General features: G+C 37.2%; 3 protein-coding genes across 7 annotated transcripts in view; 2 read left to right on the plus strand and 1 right to left on the minus strand.

The window, feature by feature from the left end:
* The window catches only part of TRAPPC13 (trafficking protein particle complex 13), a 26,042-nt gene extending 23,123 nt beyond the window's left edge, over positions 1 to 2,919 (plus strand). For 3 of the 4 annotated variants that reach the window (XM_017811141.1, XM_017811142.1, XM_017811143.1), the window contains one exon: positions 90 to 2,919. In XM_017811141.1, the coding sequence (XP_017666630.1) occupies positions 90 to 194 (105 nt within the window). In that variant the 3' untranslated portion in view covers positions 195 to 2,919. The remainder of the gene's footprint in view (positions 1 to 89) is intronic. The other variant, XM_017811144.1, reaches the window with a different exon arrangement.
* Positions 1,347 to 25,917, minus strand: SGTB (small glutamine rich tetratricopeptide repeat containing beta). Of its 2 annotated transcripts, none has more exons than XM_017811146.1 (11): positions 25,703 to 25,917; positions 24,100 to 24,227; positions 18,944 to 19,047; positions 18,134 to 18,203; positions 14,477 to 14,576; positions 12,120 to 12,224; positions 9,152 to 9,290; positions 9,002 to 9,064; positions 6,381 to 6,418; positions 6,052 to 6,135; positions 1,347 to 4,639 (listed from the first exon to the last, which is right to left on the minus strand). In XM_017811146.1, the coding sequence occupies exons 2-11, from the start codon at positions 24,197 to 24,199 to the stop codon at positions 4,528 to 4,530; spliced, it is 915 nt and encodes a 304-aa protein (XP_017666635.1). In that variant the 5' UTR covers positions 24,200 to 24,227; positions 25,703 to 25,917; the 3' UTR covers positions 1,347 to 4,527. The 2 variants fall into 2 exon arrangements, with proteins under 2 accessions (XP_017666635.1, XP_017666634.1); XM_017811145.1 differs by having other exon boundaries at positions 24,100 to 24,295.
* The window catches only part of NLN (neurolysin), a 54,285-nt gene continuing 53,751 nt past the window's right edge, over positions 25,844 to 26,377 (plus strand). Inside the window, exon 1 of the mRNA XM_017811138.1 lies at positions 25,844 to 26,092. Within this exon, the coding sequence (XP_017666627.1) occupies positions 25,877 to 26,092 (216 nt within the window). The 5' untranslated portion in view covers positions 25,844 to 25,876. The remainder of the gene's footprint in view (positions 26,093 to 26,377) is intronic.

Here is a 26,377-nt window from a genome sequence, read left to right on the forward strand (position 1 = left end):
CATTAGCACAGTTTTGTTATAAAATAGCTGTTTTATAAGTTTAACAATTCTTTCTAATACCAACTCCTAAAAATATTTTTCCTTTCTAGAGTGTCTCTGGCTTAAGACTTACAGACACGTTTTTGAAGAGAACATATGAGTATGATGATATTGCACAAGTCTGTGTAGTTTCTTCTGGAGTCAAACAAAGCTGAAGAAAAAATTTCTGTGGTTCTGCTGTTCTTGCTTTTTTTTACCAACTTCTTGATGTTTTTGCCATCAAATCATACATTTTGTTTGTACAAACAAACAAATCCCTATATAGCTGTAAATGTAATTGTGATGATTTAATTTCTCTGAGCATTTCTTGAATGTTTTAAAATCTTTTAAAAACATGCATATGCATTTTATCTACTAAAAATAAAACCTTTGAAAAAAGTGTAGCTCTAGCAAATTATATTGCAGTAACATAACATCACCTCAGCATGGGAATGAGACTGAAAAAAAATAGTAGAAATTTATACTTACTTTTGTAATTATAATTATTTTTTAAGTATTTAAACCATTTAAAAATTATGGTTCTGACAAAACTGCTTCAGTTTGAAGGAACTGACCATTTAAAGAGAAGCTCCTGGAATGTAAACCCCTAAAAGAAACATTTTGGAGTACCTCGCATGGCAGTGTATTTGCATGGAACACACACAGACACAGGAAATACAACTTGATAAAGGTATGACATGAGAGAGTGCAGCTGGCACTGTTGGGGCACTGGCAGCTACAAAGTGGATTATCAGCCAAAGACTCTGCTGGTTGTGGCTCAGTCTTTGAAAAGGAATAATACAGCAAATCTGGCCCAGTTATCTGCAGTCATGAGCAGAGTTGTGTGTCCCTGCAATACAGGGCATGCTGTAAACAGGCAAGTTGTTTCCCAGTTAGTAGGGAACTGAAAACTAAAACTGAAATATCTGTGGTCACCCAGAGGTAGCCATTTAATAGAGAAAATGGTGACTGTCTTTGCTAGTTTAACACTAGGTAAACTAGTGTTAAAGATTCTAATCAACAGCTTCTTGTATTTCTTAGCTGCCATGTTGGTAATTAGCTCCCTTAGTTAGTTTTGACAGTATTTTACTTAAGGCTTTCCTATGTATCAAATCTGTAACCATAGAATTCAATTTTAAAATATTGTATAAATTTAGGACCAGCTTTCTAAAATGAGGGAATAAGTCCATACAGGAAAAAAATTAATTAGAACTCTATCCTGACTATCTAATAAAATGCAGAGCAACCAACATGAACAGGTATTTTAAAGAATGCAATTTACCTGTTACATTAGATACATCAACAGATTAAACCAGTAAAACCACAACTATCCAGACAAAAAAGTAAATAACTTTATTTATAATATATCCGCAAGATAAACTGACACAAATTGAAGGAGATGCAACCATATGGTAATAAGAGGTAGGAGAGATACAGAAATGGTAGAGAAGCTGCATTATGCCAGTATGACTTTTTGTAACCATGAAACAGTTTATTCTAAGTTGCACACAATTCTTTCTCAGTATGAGTGATTTTACTTTGTACTTGTTACAAGACTAGAAGTGCAAACTGAAACAATTTCTAAACTGAATATTTCATTAGGTATCTTTCAGACATAGTTAGACAAATATACTCCCACGCAAGCAGATTACAGGAGTTTACAGTTTAGTGCAAAATATCTTCTCTTTCTTATATGCTGATATAAAACCAATTAGGTGTAAATCCATATTTGCTCAGTTAAATGATAAACTGCAACTGACGTTAAATTAAAGAAATTTACAGGGATTGTGGTTTAGCAAGATGAAAAGTTCAGTTACTACACAGGAAAAGATTCCTTCTTCACCCTGTGATTAAGACATGTTGCATGACAGAAACAATCTAGCCTATTCAAGGAAAAGTAGACTTTAGCATAAATACTCTCTCTGTTCCTGGATTCAATGGAAAAGCATGTAATGAGAGCTCCTGTTACTGTTTTCACTGTTTTTTGTCTAGGCTATAAAGCCCTTTTTGTTAATATACAAAAAACAAAGATTGTTTACTAGTGGCAGTATGTTTAATTGTGGCAGTTGAAGAACGTTTCTGAAGGGTTAGCTAATACCATCAGCATTTTAATAAATACTCTGTATTATCTCTACTGGAGTAAACCCTAAACATGACAGTATTGTAGCATGTGAAATATTACAACTCTATGAAGATGATTTCAAGAGTAGTTTTCCAGGTAACTAATCAATGCTTAATTCAATTTAACCTTGGGGATTATTCTTCCATAAATCCAGTGGGCTACAGAGCTTGTACTTGACAGTACAACTTCTACGGCCACTCTTTGAATAGTAATATAGTCTGCCGTTCTTAAGGAACTCTCAAGAAGTTCTTGACATTCTTTCTGTCTTAAAGTAAAAAGGTAATTGACTGCATCAAGATTGCTGTCACAAAGTAAGGATAAATAGAGTTTGTAGAGAGATACTGGCAGTGCTGTCCAGTCCACTTTGGATGTATTGGTTCCCCCTATCAAAGTTAGTGAAACAGACTTTTGAGCCGTTGGAGATATGAAAAAGAGAACTACAATGAACTGTGAAGTTAAGGAGGATATATGCTAGGAGTAGTGCTCCTCTCCTGACACAACATACTACTCCAAGTAATGTACAAACACTTGTACAGTGTTTGTAGCCCACCTACAGCAGCCATTGGTCTTTTCTGTAAATGGTATCCTGTCCTGCTAAATGTAACTTTAACAGTTTTCTTGGGATCTGAGCTACCTCTGAAAAAAGATCCTGTTAGGGATTTTCTTTTTTGTCAGCAGATGTTAAGTTATAAACTCTTACATGGAAATGTATTTAATGTAAAGCTTACGTATCTCCACAGCCTCAAAAAAAAAGCACCTACACCAACTTAAAGAGAGAATTAAAAAAAAAAAATTAATGCTGTATATAGGCAAGCTCTATTCAATAAAGTATGAAACTTAAAAAAGCTATTAAGCTTTACATCTTTATTCAACAGATGCTAATATGGATTTCCTAGTTTTGTGTTTTCTCCAATTCCTTTCATTTCTCAATGGATCCAGCTGCACTTTTCTCCCTGGTTTCGCAGATAAATACTCATGCCATAGATGCACACTTGTAATTTTTTAGAATCACGTACATTACTTGTCTCCATTTGCTTCTACTTGAGGAACTCTTTTTTGAGCACAAGATCAATCAGATATAAAGTCTGAGGTTCAGGAGTTCCTGTGTATTTCTCCATTTTGGAGTCTGTTACTCTTCCACATACCTTCTTCCAGACTAACTGGCCAACAGAGATCACTTTGTCTTAGAAATCAAAGCAGGCTCCTCAAATTGGTTTGGATATACAAAGAGGAAGCCTCCCTAGAGTAAGAACAAGTGTCTGAAACAGAAAGCAATGTTAACAGTAAGCAGAGTAAAAAAAGTTAACATCATAAAAGTACAGAAGAGCAGTGGTCTCTGAAAGAGTAAGATTAACTGAGCAAGAAAAGCCAGGTTAGGAAGAGAAATACTACAGAGTGGAAAAATCATGACAATATAACCATCATTTTATGTGTACTTATACTTAAAAAAAATCCCCAATTGTTTAAGCCAGTGCTTTACCACATAGAATAGAAAAAGAATCCTTCTAAGGCAGTTCTTTTTTAAATAAATTTTCAGTACTAGTTATTTGTATAGTCACAGGCTCAGTTTTAGCTTATAACAGTTAAGAATTTTAAGCTTATGCTAAATACTGCATACATAATGTAATACAGCTTGCCATGCCTAGGAACATAGTGCTGTAATGCTGACCTCCAGGGCTATCATCATTATGTGAGGGTATACATGGCAGTAGAAAAGCCTGAAACTTCCTAAAACTTTCCTTTCCCAAGCCAAGTTTCACTTTGATTTCTGTGTATTATCCTACACAGAATTATTGTCTTCTCTTTCTCTACGATTTTTGGTACTCCTTCATATGGAATCATCTCTCTCCCTCCTGCCCAGTAAAGTTGAAAAATATGTTACTCGTGATGGCCCCTTTACAGACTTAAAGAAACAGACTTCTAAAGCATTAGTGTTAGGTATGATCTAAGGGCACAGCAAATGGGCCTGTTGTTTCAATATCTGACAGAGATTACAGCCATCACGGTTCTCATTGTAAGAATAATGTTCCTTTTACAGCAGCATTTTAGAATTAAGTTGTTATGCAAGATCAGCCCACTGCAAAACTCCTTCCCCCTCAATAGCCCTGGAGATCATTCTAATGCACATATTGAAATGACTTGGACTTGAGGATTTTAATAAACCACCTATTCAGTGTATTAATTTTCAGAGGAGTAAGTAGACATAAACGCTATGTTCCAAGTTATGTGCAAGAGATCTGTTTAACAGATTTATTCTTGTTTGCAAACACACACAAAGAATTTTCTGTCTTCTATTCAAGCAGAAGAGTTACAATGGTGCTTTTGCTACTAACTATGGTATGCATTCTCGGGTTGTACATCATTCCAATTCACATGCCTCCTTGAAGTCAGGAATGCTCTTCAGTGCTGCCGCTCAAATATCTGCTCCGGATATGATTTCTCAGTTGCTCTATGAGCTCAGGGTTCTGTTGCTGTATCTGCTGTGCAAACTGCTGCCCCCTGTGTTGAAGTGAAAGCAGCAAGTGAAAGCAGCATTTGTAAGAAAACAGGCTATCCCGATACAGCTGAAAGGTGCATTACATTGGAGTTAAGACTAAAGATGACTTGATTTATAGTATCAAGGTATTTGTAGTATTATGACTTTATCTGGTTAAAGTGTCTCCAAACAGGATTATCATGAAATATTTATTTTCATTCTTTAGCACTTCTACCTGATAACATACAGGAAAAAGTATTACCTTACACAGTAAAACAACACATCTGCTCCAGTGATTTGTTCCCTTCTTTTTGAGAGGATTTATTCTAATTGTTTAAAATAACTACTCTTAGAGTTGAAGTGCAACCTTATGTTAGCTTTCCAGAAATACAGTGTGCAACTGCCAGCTTCTACTTGTGAACGAGATGTCATTAGTAGAAAGTAAGCATACTATTACATCCTTATGTCTTTTATGACTGAAGTAATATCAGTAATCTCTGTAACAGTTGTAGCTTAAGAGTTAAATTAATAGGTGACATTAATTCCATGTAAAAAGTAAGTATAACACTGGTTTACTAGAAAAAAACAAGTAAGTAAAAAAATACTACTTCACAAATAGCCTAGCTTGGCTTCTCTGTAATTTCTGCATTTTGCCCAAGCAGCAAATTATCAAGACAACTTTAAACCACAGTGCAGGTTGAAGAAAAGCCACCATTTTCATATATCTCTGTGTTTTTTGTGAAAATAACATTTGGTTTTTGCAGTGGCACATCCCTGTCTGTGATGTAAATTATAAATTACTACTGCCCTGAAAGGGCAAAACTTAAAAATAGTCAGAAGTGTGCTAGAATGCTGAAATAAAGTAAAATTGTATTCCTTTAAGAGAACTTGGCATATAAGCAAATGCATGCTTTTGTGGAGACCTTCCAGATGGATTTTATCATCACTGTACTAGAAAAGCCTTAGGTTCTGGTTTTTGTAAAGGTACTCTTCATTATACTGAGTACTCTGAAACCTTCCTAGTCTAAATGGAGGGATGCCAGAGCAGAACCTATGACGTGTTAAGTAAATCTGTAGCTTTTCTAATGATTGTCTGGGATATCAGGTAGTCAATTTATCCACACAATTTGAAAGCGCATGTAGGAGTACTTAAAGATTTAAAGGAATATTTTTAATAAGTGGCATTAGAAGGTAAGGGCGTATGAGAACCAGAAAGTGAAACTGAGCAGTTCAGTCATTCTAATTGATGGAAATGTACAAAGCAAACAAACAAAATTGTGGGAAACAAGTCTTAAGAGTTGTCAGTTTTAATAACAAATAGGCATACAGTGGGGCTAGGCCACAGTATAATTGGCTTGACACTATCCCTTTTAAATAGATGTTGCAGTGATCCTACTACAACTGTAACAGATAAAACTATGCAGTTCTTACTTACGCATGAATCAGGCTAGACAAATCTGACAGGCCACCAACCCCGGCAGCAGGGCCACCAATGGCATTGGACATCATCCCCGACATCCTGGAACAGTTAGCACAGTGTTGGCATTGAGGTGGGCAGGGACCTTTATAGTAAGCAGTAAACCCTAGTTCTTTTTTGAATTGCTGGGAGGAAATAGGCTGCAAGCAAAAGAAACTACAGTAGTTTTATTTACACTAAGTAAAAATAAAATTACCTTTTCAGAATACAGTACTATACACTTTTCCTCTTATTAATTCAAACCTCTAAAGACATTTGTTTTAATTGCACTCCATTTTAATACTTACAGTTGTTGAACTTGAGGGTTTTGCATTAAGCTTGCTGCCTAGAATAGACAACATATAGCTGAAATTATAACACATTTACTACTTAGGTATCACTTAGAAAAGTGTGGGGAACAAAAAAACCCCACATGCTGTATTCTGTTTTATTACAAAATTAAGCTAAGTTTATGTCTTCTGCAAAAGGAATCACTACAGGAATGTATTTCAAGGATATGAAGCTGAGACAATTTGTTACATGTTGGCTAAAAAATAGTGGTTACAGATTCAGACATGAAAATATGACAGGAAGCCAGTAAAAATAAAAACCTAAGTACCAGAAAACTAAAAAAACCCAAACAGCCAGCATTGAAAACTTTCAAGGACAAAGATTTTTTACTAGGCTTTTTGAAGAAAAGTTTGTATTTTGTTGCTTTCCTGCCTGGATAAATTAAATTCGCAACTGTTATTACTACTAGGTATTAACAGTTAAGATTATGGCCATAATACATCGTGGAGTAAGCACTGTGTGGACTTCCTTTGTAGCACAGTTTTGTGGTAACACGTATCTTCTGTGGTAATAGTGTCTCTTTACTTTGTCGTAAACATGAGGTTATTTAAATTTCTCATACAAAGATACCTCTAAAATTATACTGTGTTTACCATAGTGTAAAGGTGTCTATGGACAGATGCCATAGAACAAACAATGTGATATTTTAATGTTAGTAACATAATTCCTGCAGAAATCAGTGTCTGGATGAATACACCACCAACAGGCACAACAGAGTACCTTCTTATTCACTGTCTTACTAAAGGTACTACAAACCCCAGATATATCCAGTATTCATTTTATTGATCAATATATTGCCATATATAGATATCTCAAAAGTAAATCAACTTTCTTCTCTAGTTAAAAGTTGGATATAAAATGCCAAATTCAGGCCAATGCTATGGTTAATACAGAATTCTGGTTTAGTTTCTGCTATCAGTAATAAGGCTGATCTAGCTTAGGGGCCCAAAATGGAGGCTACAAGCCTCTTAAGTCAGACAGTGAGGCAATTTTTCCCTTAAAAACAAAACAAATAACTACACGTCAGGAAGATAAGTCGTTCATTCCTGAATAAATGAACCGTGTTCTAGGCATGTGACCAGGCATCTTCTGCAAATGATGCAAAAAATCCTTTCCCCCAAGTTAGCTCCATACTGTTGTTGTAGCTCCAACATATTGTTGATTCTAAACAGACACAGACTGAGTACATCATGTGACCAGTGAAGTGGCACACAGAGTTCCAGTGCAATTTCATCATAAATGCCATCAGAGAACTCGCTCACTCCTTCCTTACATACCATTTCTATTATTTGGACCATGGGTGCTGGTTTTGGCTGGGGTAGAGTTAACTTTCTTCATAGTAGGGGGCTGTGGTTTGGATTTGTGCTGAACACAGAGGTTGATAAGAAGGAGATGATTTTGTTATTGCTAAGCAGGGCTTACAAAGAGCCAAGGCCTTTTCTGTTTTTTGTGCTGCCTCACTAGTGAGGGGGCTGGGGGTACATGGGAGACTGGGAAGAGAGACAGCCAGGACAGGTAGCCCCAACTGACCAAAGGGATATTCCAGACATCATGATCAGTATATAAAGCTGGGGGGAAGAAGGAGGAAGGGGGGGTACACTTGGAGTGATGGCATTTGTCTTCCCAAGTAACCATTACACATGATGGGGCCCTGCTCTCCTGGGGATGGCTGAACACCTGCCTGCCCATGGAAAGCAGTGAATTAATTCCTCAGTTTTCTTTGCTTATGAGCAGGGGTTTGCCTTCCCTATTAAACTTTCTGTATCTCAATGCACAAATTTTCCAGCTTTCACCCTTCTGATTCTCTCCTTGATCCTGCTGATGGGGGAGTGAGCAAGCAGCTGCATGGGGCTTGGCTGCTGAGTGGCTGTGAAACCACACCACCAGATGTATGGATCTTTTTTGAATACAGTGCACTTCTACACAAAAGCATCGACTGCAATGACCTGTTCCAGTGAAGCTACCCAAGGGCTAGTAAAGTTTTAACTGTGTTCTCAAAGGATGTAAGTTGGTTGGCTGGGGGTTTTTTGGGGGGGTGGGGGAGAGAGGTTGCATTTCGTTTTCTCCAAATTCCATTCTACAAAGTTCATTAATTCCATTTAGCTAAGAAAGCTAAATTGTACTGGAAGTAAAGGAATGCACTATATGTTATTTATATTTGTTGTTTGAACACTTAAGGATGTCAGGGATAATTTGAAACAGTAAGAACAGAAAGGTCTCAAGGTAGTTCTCCCCAAGAGTTACTTTAGTCCTTGTATTCATTGTTAACTGCTTTGTGAAGAATAGAAGATTTTCATCATGCCATCAACAAGTGTTTTACTATCAAGCCATCTACAAAAACAGCACAGCTAACCTATGTATGTTGTAAGAGAGAATCCATTGGAAATAAGACAGGCACTACAGGAGATTTATACTTCACTTCTTGTTTTAAGTGTAAAATTACATAGAAAAGTTGAAATTCAGTGTAATACAACCATTGCTATAATAGTAATTAAAACTGCTTGGCTCATTAAACAAGAGCATTTCTTAAAAATTCATTTTTAAAAACAAGATAATGTCAAGCTTGAGATATACTCACCATACTAATGAAGGCAGGATTGTTTATCAAGCTTGCCATGTCAAAACTCAATCCAGTTCCAGTCTACAAACAAATTGCAATCGAAGGTAAGTTTATCTAAAAACTCCCAGTTAAAACTGTTGTAAATAAAGAGATGCAGAGCTAACTTACAGGACTGGACATGTCTCTCAGTTTCTGTTCTGCTATTTTCAAATTTGACTTATAAGAGTCATTCTCTGGATCAAGATCCAGTGCTTTTTGGTAACTGGTAACTGCTTCTTCATATTTATTCACTGAGGTCAGAGCCAACCTAATGTGAAGTAAAGAAATCCTGGGTAGAACATAAATGACCATCAAAATATATAATGATACATTGTCTGTTCTAAGTGAAACAGTATCTCGCAACTGATTTTTTAGCTTGACCACTAAATTAAAACAAGTTTTGCTACTGCTTAGTGTAAGCACTTGTTTTTGCAGAAAAGATGATCCCTCAAGAACTCATCTTGCATTGTCTATTTCATATATATATATGCAAGTTTCATGAAAAATTCTTTGGCATCATCTAGTGATTTAGTCTCTATTTTGAGAGTACAAGCTGGATCCAGCATCTGTGAATTTTTGCATAAGCTTAGTAATTCCTCCAAGTGTTTCTTCCAGTCCTTTTGATCCAAGAGTTTATTTAGAAACGTACAGGGGTAAGTTGGGCAAAGATAGTCCAGTAACTATCACTAACATGACTTCTGCAACTTCAAGAAAACAAATACTGGACTCACAAGTTTCAGCATAATGGATTTTTGTCTCAGGATCAGTGCAAAGGTTCTCCTTAAGGCTCTTGTACTTCAACAGTTGACAAATTAGTTAAATGGCATAGTAATAAGATGCTGTAGGAAACCCTTGTATCAGGGAAGCCTGCTTAATATTTTGAAAAAGACTCTTCTCCAGCAGTTCATGAGAATACAGGACAGATCTACTTTTTAGAACAGAATTGTTTTCAAATTTGATTACTACATTTAAAACATCTTTCTTTGAACTATTCCAGAAGTCCATCTGGTTGTGGTTTCAATTCTATCCTCTACTGTATATTTTCAGTTTATACTGACCAAAAACCTAAACTGATCTTTTCCACCTTTTGTAAAAAATCTGTGTAAGCCACATTCAGCTATTTAGTACTCTAGTCCCCTCTTTTGATATGTGCTGAGCTAGAAAGTCTGGGGTGGTAAGCCTGTGCTTACCCAATAACAAACCTTAGTCTTTTGTCTCAGGCAAGCAAGTTCAATGTGTTAAATACATCAGTGACAGCCATCACTCTCAGTAAAAGTGTGAAACGCCAGGAGTTTCCAGTATTGCTCCTGGAGGAACCCATACAATATTAGTGTCTGCTTTCTTAACACAGTTACCCTCATAAAAAACATTCTCCCTTTTTGGCCCATTAACTTGCCAAAATAGTTTCTGACCAGACAAGAAATGCAATCCGTTATTTCTGTGATGCAATAGTGCTTTTTACAGAAAAAGTATTTTAGAGCATTTTACAAAGAGAGTTTCTTGGAATACAGTACAAGTCAGAACAGTAGGCAACCATTTCTTTGCTCACAATTCCTACCCAGACAGGTGCTTTTTCAGGGTCATGCTGGAAGTATCGCTTTAAATTGATACTCCCACTTTAAAATGGCTCCCATCTCTGAATACGTCTGCATCTTTCTGTGACATATAAGGAATGTCTGTCAAATCCTGAGAAAAACTGATATGCATGCATAATATTGTCAGAAAACAGATCTTCTTCAGTTGAGAAGGTTTCTGCAGTTGGGAGGTTTTTTTACTAAACATCATTCAGCCTATGCCATGTTTATGCTATGTTTACTCATCTGCTGAGCTAAGCAATTACTTGTAGCTCAAAATATGTCCTCTATTAAAACAGACAATCAAAAAAGAGAAGCTTGATTGCCTGAGAATGGTCCCACCTATACTGTGTATCAAAGGAACACTAGTCTTACAACCAAAACTCTAAAATAACCTCCAGTGTCCAATTAATCCAGCCTGTAGCTTCCCTCCCTATCACTGAAGTCAAGGGATCTTGGGTTGTGCTGTATGAAGAAACGATCTAAAGAGAATTGAACAGAACAAAACCAATTCAACAACCAATTCAGCCTAAAATTTCCAAATGAATTAATCATCTCAAAAGCTACTTAGTCTATGTTTGTATTAGTAAAATAAACTGTATCATGGAAAGTTTTCAAGTGATAGAATTCCATCGTATTTTATGATAAAATAAATGTTCCTGGCATGGTTTTGTCCCAGGTCAACATGCATTATCACAAAGAATTTTGGGGCATGGTTCAGAATTTAACACAGACCAATGCAATTTAGTAATAGGTTATTTGGATGTGGCTACTCCATACTGCAAACTAGATTTTAATAACATGGACATGAGCCATTTTGTGCCAACTGACCCAACAAACAATCCTAAGCATTTTTTAATTTACTGTTATAGAAAAAAACTCAAAAGCCATGTGCAGCATTCAGCCCACAAGCACAGTGTATTCAATGACTGAAAAAGAAAAGCTACACATCTTGGAAGAATGGCCCTTCACTCAAGTCAGCAGCCTATTCAGAGCATTCCTGACATTCTTTTCAGATAACCCACTGCCTCAAAAGGCTATATAGTTAATCTCTCAGATACTACTGAGAAAAACTACCAAAGAGACATAGCTTAGTCTTGCTAAAATATTTGCATGTAAAGATCTATTAAACAGAAAAATTAAGCCTCTACTCTTGCTAGTGAGAAGTCCCAGTGCTGTTCTCTAGCAGCATCATTAGCAGATCCACCATTCCAACTGCAGGATTTTGATTACTTGTAACTAGGTTGGAGGTAGAAAAAACCCATCATGACTTTCTAAACTGAAGTTGCAAAGTTGATAAATTGAAAGAAAAATATTGAAAACTGTTGAAATCTGATAAAAATACTGATATCAAAAATATATAAAAAGAGCTGACAGCCTGATAAGGTCATCCTCAGAAAATTGCTAGACTTTCAGAACAAGAATGTCAGATAAGTAAAACAACCTGGCTCCACTTATTTCAGAAAATCGATGGTGATTTACATCTGGGGTTTTAGTGTTTACTCAGATTTGTGTTAGCTTACCCCATTCTTCCATATGCTTTGCTGTACTTTGGATCTATTGCTATAGCATTCTCACAGTCCTTTATTGCTTCCCTGTAGTTGCTGAGCTTACTGTGAGCAGCAGCCCTAAGAAAAAGATGGTAAAGAAAGGAGAGAGCTTTGTCAAAAAAAACCCCAAACCAACAATAAAAGAAAAAACCCCAAGCTTAGACACTCACATGTTAGTCTTAACTGACTTTTCATTCACTATTTAGATAATCCTTACCTTTCCTCAATTAAGTAGAGTGAGCAAATGTTATAAGTATGTGTGTAAGTGCATTGCTAGACTATGGTTTTGGAGAACACGCACTCACCTTTGAGGACACATAGGACAAATAATTCTAAGGAACAGTTTTAGATCCAGTAGATGACTATGCACAAAATAAATCATAAAACCTATTACAAGAAGTGAAACTCTCAAGTAATACTTTACATAAAATCCTTGTTTAAGGAAGAGTATTGTATAAAATTGGCATTTTCCAGCAAGAAGTATAGTTTTACAGGTATTCAAAGGAATGCTGTGATTTTTCCCTGCTCAGTTTTTTAGAAGTCAACTCATGCTTGCAGGTAACTCAGAATACCATTTCTCAATAACCTCTGAATTACTAAATTACAATTGCATTTCTGTACTGGAGAAATACTGAATGTTGCAGATGTTAATATAATAAGATTAAAGACTTGGCCAAATTAAAAAGGACACATTAATAATCAAAACTTCCTCAGTCTGAAAGGTCTCAAATTTCTTCTTTCTTGATTTAAAACGCTATAGTTGAAATAAAGCCTTTTTCTTTTTTACTAGGATTCCTTTCTCCTGCAATTACCTCCAAACTGCACGATTTTTTCTGACTTGGATTAAAATGTCTTCAAAATGGGACTACTTACCTATTTTAAATATTTGGACTGTTTAACATTTGTCACACTCCACAGATGCCAGTGGAGGTTTACAAATAAAATGGTACAGTACTTAATCTTGCATGTGTTTGAACAGAAAATGTTTTTTCCATGTTCACAAAAAAATTATACAGCCAGTTAAAATTTCAAGGGCATCTCAGCTTTCTTTTTCTCACTGCTGTGAGTAAAAAGAAATACCATTGAAGGCAGTATGTCTCCATGGCTCCCAAACAAGGTCAAGAAAGATAAGGCCTATATTTACGCAAGTACCACATCACCCACAAAATTCCAAGCATCTTATGTTTTCTTTTAAGTAATTACATACAACACTGTGCTGATCAACATCAAGACTCATTTTAGTCCTCACAAATGTGATAGGTGATGATGAAACACACAGAGTAAAGTATTTCTACTTTTGCCAATTACAGATTTGGTGCTTAAGCCCATTCTCCTGAGGAAACTCCCAGAGATGGGAAGCTTTTCAGTCTGGTCTTAATTTCCATTTTATACCTGGATTCACTAATGTGATGAGTTTTCCCAAGGAAAATAGATGATTTACACTTTGAACTGGTGTCTTAAGTATGTAAAATATTAACAAACCACACATTTCCTTTCCCTTTACATTTGCCTCAAAACACTGAATCTTTCATTTTTATTTATCACAAACTAAACTCTGGAGTAATGGAAACACTGCTCTTAAACTAGAATATTTCACTGGGTACACTGCCACAAGGTCAGATTGACAGCACTTAAGTTAATATATCCTAAATCCTTACATTAATAATGGAGGCACTCTGGAAGGAGGCTCATTCCAGCAGGGCTCACAGATGAGTCTGCTTTTGCTCTTAGGCTGGTCTTCCAGGCAGCAGAAACATACTGCTGCAACTAGGTTAACATGCACTGCCAGGCTCATCTGCTGCTGAATCACTACGTCTTCACTATGGTGAAGAACAGATTTTATAGCGAAACCACAAAAGCAGCATTGTTATTTTTCAACAGGTCACACATTAAAATGCTGAGTATTTATAAAATGCATAAAATCTCATGGTATTCCCACACTGATGATTTTTTTCCTTAGGGAAAGCCAGCACTAGGGGAGATACAGATGGCACCTGTACCTACACCACCAGAAAAAAAAAAAAAAAGGCTTTTACTACTCTCAACAGACTGGAAATCACAGCCTATGTTATGATTTAATGTAGACAACCTAACTCACAAAACCTGATCTCAAACGTTACCAGGCATTTTAAAGCCCATATTGCACCTTTAACTGATACAGAGATGCTGAATGAGCTCACTTTAACTTCAGATATTTTTCAAATCTAACCAATAAATTCTGAATACTGAAGCTTTCTAGCCTTGTGTTGCTCTGACCTACTCCACAATTTATCTTTAAAATAATGTTAATCAAGTTCAGGAATGAAAGGTGTGTATCATTTTGATTTTACCTGTTGCAGTAATAGACTGCATTGTTTGGATCCAGTTGTATAGCCCTAGTGTAACAATCCACTGCAGCACCGTAATTTTCTTCTTTCATATGATTATTACCTGAAATAAATTACAAAAAGCTCTTAAATAGTTAGAAGATATGGTGCTCTGTATGAAAGAAATAGAGCAGCTACCTTACAGCATCTATATAAGGGAATTATGACTGCCCTTTTTTGAGATACATTCTTTTAAACAGAATTGGCAGGGAATAATGAAATAAAAATATCTATGTCTGTAAAGTTTATTATGCACACTGTAGTCCACCACATAAACCATCCTCTTCTCACCTTGGTATTTCACACTTTCCAGTTAGTTTCTGCTGTTAAGCAAAGATCACTTCATTGAGAACTGTAATTGTAATTGCAGTTCCACTCTAGTATAGACTCAGTCTTAACTGTCTTTGCAAGCCTCATAATCCAGTAGGCTACATTAATTTCTTAATTTCATTTTCTTGTATGTCCCAAAAACTTGCTTGTACCTATATAACATGAAAAATCAAACAACAGCAAAACTAAGCACATAAGTCCCACTTTTGTGATACCATGTAGTTAATTGAATAAGGTAATGAAAAGTATGTATAGCACCAGCAATCTAAAATGACTCAAAGGTAAAATTTCTCACCAACAAAGCTCAGAACTTCTACTCTAAAACAAAGTTTCACATTTCCTACTTTTTAAGTCCATCAGAAAAAAAACCCCAAAAACATTTATATAACTTCTCTACAGACAGAAAATTCTGCAGTAAGCTCTTTCAAAACAAAAGACACTTCACACATTCTTTTGTCCCCAACACAGGGCAGTCTTTCTAGTTTCTGTCTTTCCTGATGGCACAGAAGTAAAGTAAAAATCCTAGTTCGGAGTGCCTCAGTTTATGATTGTTCCTGGGTCCTGCAATTATCGATTTTTGGCCTGCTAGATCCTACATAAGCCTTGGTTTCTCAGAAATGTCAAGAAATTGTCAGGAAAACTATAGACTTCCACTGACTTCCTTGTATTTTGGCAAAACATTTGAACCTTATCCTAAAACAAACAGGAGAAGGAACAGGTCAGTAGGTTACTACTGATGCAGATAACTGCAAAAGCAAAGGCTGGAAAAGTTCAGTCAGTGCAACTGAGTCTGACAGAAAGCAAAAGACTGTGGAGCAAGCAGTCCTAAGTGTTCGTACTAATTGAAAACAACTGGTTTTGAGTTTCTTTTTAAACATGGAGAAAATAAACAAAACCAGATTAAAGTAACTAAGTATCATCAAGGTAGTACAAAATTACCTCTTCCCAATAGTGCTATTCTTACCATAACTATAGTCACCAATCCCTTCCAGCGAGAAGGCAAACAAACTGTAATTGCATGTATACCTTTCAAATACATATAGAATGTAACAATATCTTTCTAATTTCTAGAGGCCCACTATCTACACAGCTTTCCTTTGTCCTAAAGATCTGTACACTAAATCCTGTTGTCAGATAAAAAATTTTCCAGTTAGCTGCACTCAACAAAATTGCAACAGTTAATGTTCCTTTAAAACAAAACTGCCATCAGTGACCATGAACGTCCGAATTTATGATACTGCTCTGAACTAAAGATGACCTGCGGTACAAAGCTAAATTTGATCTAATATCAGAGCATACTTTTCGCGCTCTCTCTCTTTCCTGCTCCAACTTGGTTAAAGGAAAACATAAAAACAGCTGGATCTACTAACTCTCCTGAGATAAGGAAAAGCAACTGTATTATTTTATTTCAACATCATACAAAAACTCTTAAGACCAAAAAACCCCACAAATGGTTATACTTTCTGAACATGTGTCCGCTACAGGGAAAATACTACTTATTGTTATAATTTATACTGTGGTAATACACAGATCTTTTTAGGATGAGACCATCATTACACTATACAAACCTGTACAATCTGTGCTCTTACACAGCTTACATTAAGCCAAAGTGTCAAGTGATATGCAAGTGTAGGCAAGTAAATTCAAGTATTTACTAGTCTGAAGGGTACATTACGTTCTGGTTTTCTAATGACCAAGAAAGACAATTTGGCTATTCCATTTTGTTTTACTATTCATTAGTTAATTTCTACAAGTATTAGGGCTGAGTTTTTGGAGCAGAGGAGAAGCAGGCTGGTGGTCACAAAGATGAGGGAAGTTGTTCCATTAGTAACGACATACAGATAATATGAGGAAATCAGAGTTATAGAATTACAGTATTATAGAAGATACAGGTCAAATGGACTTCCTCAAGTTACCTAGTTCATCTCTGTAATTCAGGGCCAAAACTACTCCTCACTGAAAAGCATGATAGTGGTCAATATGCATATGAAAATGCACCATTAGAAAGCAGTAAGTTTTAATTTCATTACAGGAAATTAACCAGAGGCATTTCAAGCAGTTCCAAACTGCTTAGTAATGCCCCTGACAGCTGACACTTGAAATGGTCCATCAAAATTTAGACACTTTCAACTTTTCTCAGTAGAGCCATGGAAGTCCTTTTGTAAAACCATACAAAGACATGGATTTAAAATAGCTGGAACATCTGGAAAATGCTGACTATCCCTACAGTCCAATAACCATACTGAGAGCTACAAGCGTTCTTCACTTTCCATGAGTAGACAGAAACAGACAGCAAAATGAAAAGCTAGCATGCACCACAGGTATGTTATGAGTTACAAACTAATTTTCTCTTGTGACCCGACCATGTTTGAGCTCTTTACCCTTCGAATTAAAGAGCTACTGAGCAACTTCAAGAATTAGGAAAACTTACTTTCAGAGCCAGTAATGGACTGCATTCATGACTACAGATGACCAGTTTTAAGATAAGACAGACATTGAACTCATTTTACTCACTGTCAAAAACAGCAGAACTTTTTCCACATTATTGTCCTGCAACTTTTGAGAGAGATACATCTGCCTTATAATTGACATTTATTTATTTTTTCTATAAAACTCAACTATCTGAAAATTCAACAGGTTATAAAAAATGTGATTTATAAAGCTTCAGTCCATAGCAATTCCTAACACTTTTCAGTGCTACCTGCTTTTTTCCCTCCCCTCTCTTCTTTTTGAAGGGAAATAACATGGATGCTTTCTTAGGTAGTATTAGTAAAGACTTCTATGGTACAGCTGCGTTTCCTCACAGAACAGCAATAACAGCTGTCAAAGGGACAATAAACAACTGGCTTGTCTGCGATTATAAAGCACACAAATGATTTCACATATGTGAAATACTAACCCCAGTAAGTTCACAAGAATTTTTGCATTGGTGTAAGCTTTTTACCATCACATAACCATTTCAATATAAGTAGAACCCTGAAGAACAATTCCATGGACAAACAGAGAAATCTATAATATGCCAAAAAATACCTGTTCATTCTTTAAAGCTTCTGCCAACTTCACATGTTATCCCTTATTTTTTAAGCAGAGCAGGGAGAGAATAAACAATATTTTCTTTGCTTCCAGATGGAGCAATCAATTAGACCTCATACAGCATAACAGTCACCAGAGAATATAAGCTGAAGTTTTTCGTGGGGTGTGTGTTGCCCAGCTGCTATACTATCACTACCCATGATAACCCAAAAATATAATAAGAGCATAAGACAGTTTATTTCTAAGTTTATTACAAACCTTCATCCTTCAGTTGGTCAGCCTTTACAATATTCTCTGGTAAAGAACCTGAGAGAGGCAGCATGTCATTCTGTATGGGAAAAAAAACAAGGGGTTTTTTTCCATTAAAATATAAACCCCAATTTTATTAAAAATTTCTGGGCAGCATTGTGTCAACAAACAACCAGATTTTCTGTAGTGTACAGGAAGTGTGAAAGAATTAAACATCACTAACACATCCTTAGAAGAAAAAGATAGCTTGCTTTCTGCCACTGAAAAAACCTTATGGCTCACCACGTGTTTTAAGGAAGTCAAGGAGAAGATAGCTGGTATCTCTTCAGTCTTGTTTTCTTAACTCTGACTTTCCTGTTTACCATTCTGATGGTTCCTGTACTTGGGATCTCAGATAATATGTATTATTAATACACACTTTTGAAGTTCCCATGTTAAGGTTAGTGTTCAAAACTGAGCAACTAAATTATTTCCAGAAAGGAGTGAGAAGCGTCAACAGACTACCAATGACACACATCAGATATTTATCTCTGGGAATTGCAAAATACTTAACTGAAGGATAAAAACCTTGAAGTGAGAATGAGACATCCACTATTGAGTAATTTTCTGGAATTGTCCTTGTCTAGCTGAAATTAATTCCTCCCACTGCCCCAAAAGATTCTCATAATGCTAGCCTCTTGTAGAAAATTAACTTTTCTCATGTTTTCCTTTAAGTTATCACATCATTTTGACCTATAGAGCACTTAAAGATTGTGTATTCAATATGAAACCTTAGCACATATTGGCAGAGTAACTCTAGAATCTAAATAAAACTCTTACCTTGTGAATAGAGTTTGTGAACATTTCTATCAAATGCTGTGGGGGTGCAAGATGAGTATCTTCCAGGTTAATCTTAAACACAGTCTCCAGACACTGAATTGCAACTTAAAAGGAAAAAAAAAATCATCAGTTTCTCAATAGAAGCATAACTTCACTAATTTATTTATAAAGCTGTGACTCACTTCCTTATTCAGCTAGTAAAAGCAGCTCTTTGGAATAAATCATAAAATAGAGAGGCTACCTGATCCCCATAAAATTGGCTTGCTGAAAAATATCTAAGATACACACAATCCATAGATAGTTTGGCCATTATTTTTCAAGCAATTTAAAAATTTTATTTCAGTTCTGTGAGTCATTCAAAGCCTTTTTTTAAAATATAAAAATATAAGGATTTAACAAAAGCACAAAATACAAGCTCATAATACAACTATGCATGTGCATGTGCCACATACCCCACCTCAAAACATCACAACTACCACATATCTGAGTGGCATAACAGCTGAAAGGAAACTGCTCACCTTTACAGTAAAGAATAAAGGCAAGATACTTGTTATTCTTATCTTTTTTTGGTAACAAAATATATTTATTTGAAGACACTGTTTATTAATAAAATGCTGCATTAATCACAAACCTTTATTCTATAAAAATATATATGCAGTATCCTTTCACATGTTCAGTTGTGTAAGGATTAAATGGCCCTCCCAAACCTGCAATAATGCAAATGCACTTACAGTAAGCAATTCTAAAAAAAGGAGAGCCATATACCTAACTAAAGTTTTAAATGTGCTCGCATATTTTTAGGCAAAAGAAGATCAACAGCAATTACTGTATACAAGTCTGGACAGAGAGATATATATTCTGTTATTTACTCTACTGTGACTTATATAATTATTTTCCCAATAATCTTAAGAATCTAGTAGAATTTTTTTATTAAAGTATATAATCTAAATGTTTTAGACTTAAAAGTGAGGAGGAACAAAGAAGAGTCTTTGTAAAGCCTATTTTGAACAGAAAAACAGCTTTTTTAAGTCAAGATATACAAGACAGACAACCAAAAGTATCTGAATTCAAACTGGGTATCAGTAAAAACAGATTCTTAGTATTTAAATTGACCTTCAGGCCAATGTTAATATAACAAATATATTTTAAATTCTTATTTGCATTATAATAAACCTGAACACTAACCCAAAACTAGTAAAATTCCTGAAAGTTAACAACAGCAAGGCCAGTTTGAGGAGCCTGTTTTCTATGTCACAGCTGGCAGAAAGGGTGGGGGAAGTAGATTTGTGAAATAGACAGTAAAACCTGGAAGATGTAATTTTAAAAAAAAAGGGCAACATAAAATAGAAATTATTCACAAAAAAGTAAAGTATGATAAAAAGTTAAGGTTGATAACATGTAACAATTGAATACACTGCTAAATATGCATGCAAGTTGCTCCTATAACCTCTTAAAAATTTATCAATTTGTCAGGTTCTAAATTACCCAGTAAGAGTGCTGAAGGATTTGGGTTAAACTTCTTTGTCTCCTGCTATGTAGAAAAATTTAGTTCTTTGTATAGTAAACACTGATATATGCTGGATTCTGAATTACATATTAATAGTACTTATTACCAGGCCTATCATAAAATCAGTGGAATTACACATCTCTTTTTTCCTTATATGACTTAATAGGAAGCCTCTTGCAACAGTTTACTTACCAGTTTTCCCCACCAACTTATTTTTACCTAAAGGCACTCCCTTTTCAGAATGCCTTACATAATCTGTAGATTTGCGTAAATTTAAGATACAACCTCCTCCCTTATCTTTCTCAAAGCATTAAGTCAGTGACACCAAATCTCTATGATATAGGAGAGTTTTGCAAAATGCAGCAGTGCAAATTATGCGTAAACAAAACAATTCTGAGTATAGTATTATTACTCAGCATTTCCATTAAATAATCAGTTGTTACAGTGAACTCCCGTATTTATCCTTTAAGTGAAAAATGGAATTTTTATTCCTTCTAATCTATCTATGATATAATAAAATTAGGAGCTCTTATGGGATGAATCCATAGGTTAGAATAATAACCACTGGTTAACATTCAAGCCAACAACAGAAACCCACATAAAAATAAACACTGCCAAAACAGAAACTTTTCCAAATCAGAAGATGTAATAGGTTGTGACAAGATCAATAACTACTCTACTTTAATGTTACATAAAAACCTGACCCCAGTAAAGTCAAAGGAGTGAAGACTTGTTTTCACTAGAGACCGGAGGTCATGCTACCCCAATATCAAAGCAAGCACCATCCACTGCTGCAAACTCAATATTATCAGTGAGTTGGAAAGACCTGATACTCTATGTGAGCTATTCATCTTTTCCTGTATCTGATTTCAAAGGCCAAAGTTATCTGTTCTCCTGATCAGCTCCACCATCACACACACTTTCAGAGGCCTCAGCTTGAACTGACCACCTTGCAAACCCATACAGGTCCCTGCTGAACAGCTGGGACTCACAGACACACCCACTATCTGACAATAGGAGCAACTGGGCTATGCTGGAGCCTAGCTCTGTATTCCCAATGCTACATAGTTCCAGGATTTTTTGCCACCCTAATACAAATTGCAAGCAACATGAAGGCATGAGAGCCAACATGCAGGCTGTTGATCGCTGAATAATGCGCATGAACTGGGCTGCTGAGGCCCCTTTAGTACTCATTACCATCTTTCTTCATCTTGCATATAACCTTCCCTGTGTCAAGTATTATATGCATCACCTGCCTTCCTGTTTTGGAAACGTTGCCTTAGAGAAATTACTTGTGGTACATTGATCATAGAAGTAAGGAAAAAAAATAAATCACAGCCTTGTGCATGTTGTAGATATTTTGCTTTAAGTCCACAGAAATCGGTGCTATGAAAGAAAGAAGGGAGGGGAGGGAGGGAGGAATAACTTCCATTTAAACATGGTCTAAAATATAACTTAGAAGAAGTGAAATTTCTAGATCATACAAAATAGTTGAGCACTAACCACCAAGAGACCTGTATCACTGCTCTAGATCCTAGGGTATTACGTTTCTCTGGTCTACCTTGCAATCACTCTGCTTCTCAAAATAAGGCATTTTTATTCATCAAGCAAGTACAAAATTCCTTGAGGAAATTTACACTATCATTGACATCCCTATATAACTCACACAAGCAGAATGAAAGTTATCAACAAAAATGGAGTGTGAATACATCCTAGACTTGTATTTTCAGAAGGTCTCAATTTTACTTGCAATCTTCTAGCTCTTTTTGTTGTTTTGTGGGAAATGGGAACTGTTTGACTTACTTCCTGGCAGTCACTTAATCAATCAGTGTTTTATCTTTTCACAGACATAAAGTACCGACAAAAACTATCAGTCAAGTTTTTTAATCCCTTATGTCTCCATCTAACATTAAATACTTCAGTGGGTAGGACTTAGGCTACTGCTGCTCTACATGCACTTAAAGATATTTTGCACAACTGAGTCAATTTTTCCAAATGCCCGCCTCCTACCCTCTAACACATAGCATATGGTGCTGTGCTTGTGGCAGCATAGAGCTCTAAAATTAGGATTTCAGGTCTGCATTAAAATGCTAAATTTTGCATCAGTATTTAAGCACAACTGAGGTTTTATAATATCTTTTATTTAGAAAACTGAATCTTAAAAGTTGATTCCTTTATATAGACATTGGCTAAGGTTGCTCTAAGACACGTTATCAGGTAAAATTTCAATCATAACCCAATGTTTATCAGTTTCATTATAAAAACAAAAGGAATACTCTTCATCTCTCATTATATATGATCTTCAAAAACGCTTTCTTTCACCAGCTGAATATCATCATAATCTGATACAGGTTAAATTCATTTGATGGCTACTACTTTTCAAATGTACAAAATACTCCAGATTATTATATAAAACCAAATCTTTTAGCTTTTATTCCTTCGGAACTATCCTTTGAATATAATGACACAAAGGTTTCTTTCTTATTTACTTTGGTGAACAACCACACTGTAAAACCAAGAGACACTAGAATGAACCACATCTAGGTTTATCTTTTAAGTTTACGCTTCTGAGAAGCAGGACTTGCTTTGTACCTCAGCAAAGTCTCTCCACACCTCAGATTTCACAGAATTTAGTAATCTACTGCCTGAAATTACTTACTGCACTGCTGGTCCTAGACTTCTCCCTCTTACCTCCAAATTCCTCCTCTGGTTGAATGACCAAAGACTGCTTGAAACAGTGCAGAGGTTTTTTAAAAAGATGCTATGAAATGCTCGTTGCAGAATTGACTTTATTCTTTCTTTCTTAATTCCAAATTGTGATACCACCTGACATGAAGTATCCAAAAATTAGGAAAAAAGAATAAGAGCAGTGTGAAGGAGGAAGGCAGATACCATGACGTTACAAAGACTTGATGACTGTCTATCAATAAAGGCTATCTGTCCACAGCTATGTATGCAGACAGATGAACTTGGGCGTATAACAGAAGTTATACTGAAAATACTTACTACCATGTGCTCTTTGGAACCACTACTGAAGTGAAAAAAAAACTCAAAGCATTTATTTTATTTTCCATGTTCTTAGGATGTCTTAGCCTTCCCTTGTAAATTACGTGGAATTCTTGCAAGTACAAAACAGGAGTTCTTCCCACAAACCAAACCCAACGTATGATAATTGTTTTACTTCCTCGGTGGCAAGCAGAGCTACTAAGAGATATAAAATGCAGAAAGAAACCAAATATAAAAGGGAAAAATAATCAGCAGGCAAAAATTTGTGGGACATATACACAAGTTATTACTAGGGTCTGCATTACAGCACTGCTTAACTTAGAATCTAGAATTGTTGAGGTTAAAAAAAGACCTCTACAATTGATGTGATTCAAAGTATGTTTCTCAAAATTAAGGTAGTACACATGTAACTTTAGAATATTTTTTTAAATTGAAGATGTCCTAAAATTAATAATCTCAGAAACATTAAAATCATGATCTTATTCACAGATAATATTAGATGGCAGTTTTAGTTAGGTCACTCCAGTTACTTTCTGTGATATTATATATAAAGCAATGTAACACCTGTGAGGTATTATACATATATACATATACACACATATATACATATGTATATATATATATCAGCATCTTTATCGCTTACCTTCCAAGCTTTCCTGTTCATCTGGAGTAAAAGTATCCATCTGACTCTGCTGTCTCAAGAAATGGATGACTGCATAAACCAAGCGCTTGACTGATGACATATTGAAATTGATTCAGTTTCTCCTATGTCTTAAAAACAACAGGATCTCTTATTTCCGAAAATTAATTCTTACAGTATTCCAGTCTCCTAGTGACCTCAGTAAGAAGTACATACAATACACAAAACCTTAAAAGCCCAATAACATAATGCCTTTAAACAAGCAGTGAAATTGTATGGATTAGGGAAAACTGCTATGATTATCTAGCCTAATTATCATCAAAAAATACATATTTCCTCTGATTCATTACTGCAGGAAAGTTGAATCAGAATCACAGAAGAGACACACAAAGATCATCAAGTCCAACTCTCAAGTGAATGGCCCATCACCAAGGTTAAATTAATTTAATGACTTATTTTTCATCTATAGGGAGTTCTTTTATTTCTAAGACATATGCACTTGCAAGAAGGAGCATGTGCTGAGGTCAAAACCAATTAAAAAGCCACAGTGATAAATATAATGATATAGAGAAATATACTTCAATAAAAGGTGTTTGTTCTTTGGTGTGACATGGGTGTTATACTTTAATCAAAGATGTTCTATGGTGTTACATGGTGTTATACTTGAATAAAAGGTGTTCGTTCTTTGGTGTGACACGGGTGTTATACTTTAATAAAAGATGTTCTATGGTGTTACATGGTGTTATACTTGAATAAAAGGTGTTCGTTCTTTGGTGTGACACGGGTGTTATACTTTAATAAAAGATGTTCTGTGGTGTGACATGGTGTTATACTTGAATAAAAGGTGTTCGTTCTTTGGTGCGACGTGGGTGTTATACTTTAATAAAAGATGTTCTGTGGTGTGACATGGTGCTACAGAACAGTTCATTATCACTTCGGACAAAGAAGTGGAACACTGTGACCTCAGTACACACTTGTGATTAGAGACACTACTGGCTCAGTCTGATTTCCATTTAGCATCAGTGAGGAGTTACATAACCTGGAGGACAATTTTAGTTAGAACTTTCCAAGTTATTTTTCCTTAAATCCTTTTGATTTTAGAGGGTACAACCCTGTCCAGCTATCGGGGCAAAGCAGGTTTAAAAGTGAGCATTAAATGAATGGCAAGACCAGGGTCAGCCCCTCGCTCCATTATTTTCTCCCCACAACGCGCGAGCGAATCGGTGTGCGGCCAAACCCACGCCACGCAAATCCCGCCGTGGGGACGGGGAGAGCCAGGAGGGCCGGGGGAGCACGGCCGGGGGCACCGGGGGACCCCGACCAGCTTCCCCCCGAAGGGGCAGCGCGGGTTCCAGCGCCCGGGCGCGCCCCCGCGGCCTCGGAGGGGGGCCGCGCTCCCGCCCCCCGCCCACCTCCGCGTTCTCCCCCGGCCCAGGGCCGCTCGCTCGGGCTCCAAGGACAGCCCTGCACCGCCCGGCACCGCGGGGACCGCGGCCGCACCGCCCGGGGTCCGATCTCCCCCCCGCCCCCGGGCTCTGCGCACCGGGGGTGCGGGGAGGCGGCGCGGAGTCCCCTCGCCCCCGCGGGGACGAGGCATCTCTCTTACCGTGCGAGAGCTGGCGAGTCCGCGCCGCCGGCGGCTGGCAGAGAGCAGGGACGCGGGGCCAAAGGAGGCGGTGGCGGAAGCGGATGCGCAGGGCGGCGGCGGAGCGGGGCTAAGGGCTGCGCTCGCCGGTGGACAGAGGGCGGGGTGGCGACGGGAGTGAAGCCGGTCCTTCCTATGTTTCTTCTTCCTCCTTCCTTCTCCTCTCCTCTTCCTTCTCTAGTCCTTCCTACTCCTAGTCCTTCCTACTCCTCTTCCTCTGCTTCTCCTCTCCTCCCCTCTTCCTCCTCCTCTTCCCCTCCTCCTCGATTCCGCCTTCCCCGTGTCCTCCTCCCCCGCCGCCCACCGCGCCGCCCTGCCCATGCTGTGTCTTTGCGCGGGCGCGGTTCGCAGGTAGGGGCGCAGGGAGGGTGGTGCCGCGGGACCCGGGACGGGGGCGGTCTCCGGAGTGGGTGGGGGTCGCCTGGCCGGACTGAAAACCGTGGGAGCATGGAGCTGCCTGCGGCTGACGGGACATCCCCATCCCTCGCCCGAGGAGCCGGGCCTGGGAACTGGGCCTGACCCCCGGGCCGGGAGGAGCCGCAGCGGAGCGGGCGGGGCGCTGAGGGGTGACGGGCACACAATGGGGCAGGAAACCTGTGGGGTTCATTGCCTCAGCTCCTGGCGCGTTTCCCGCAG

This window comes from Lepidothrix coronata, unplaced genomic scaffold (genome assembly GCF_001604755.1).
Source record: "Lepidothrix coronata isolate B3197 unplaced genomic scaffold, Lepidothrix_coronata-1.0 Scaffold31, whole genome shotgun sequence".
Lineage (NCBI taxonomy): Eukaryota > Metazoa > Chordata > Aves > Passeriformes > Pipridae > Lepidothrix > Lepidothrix coronata.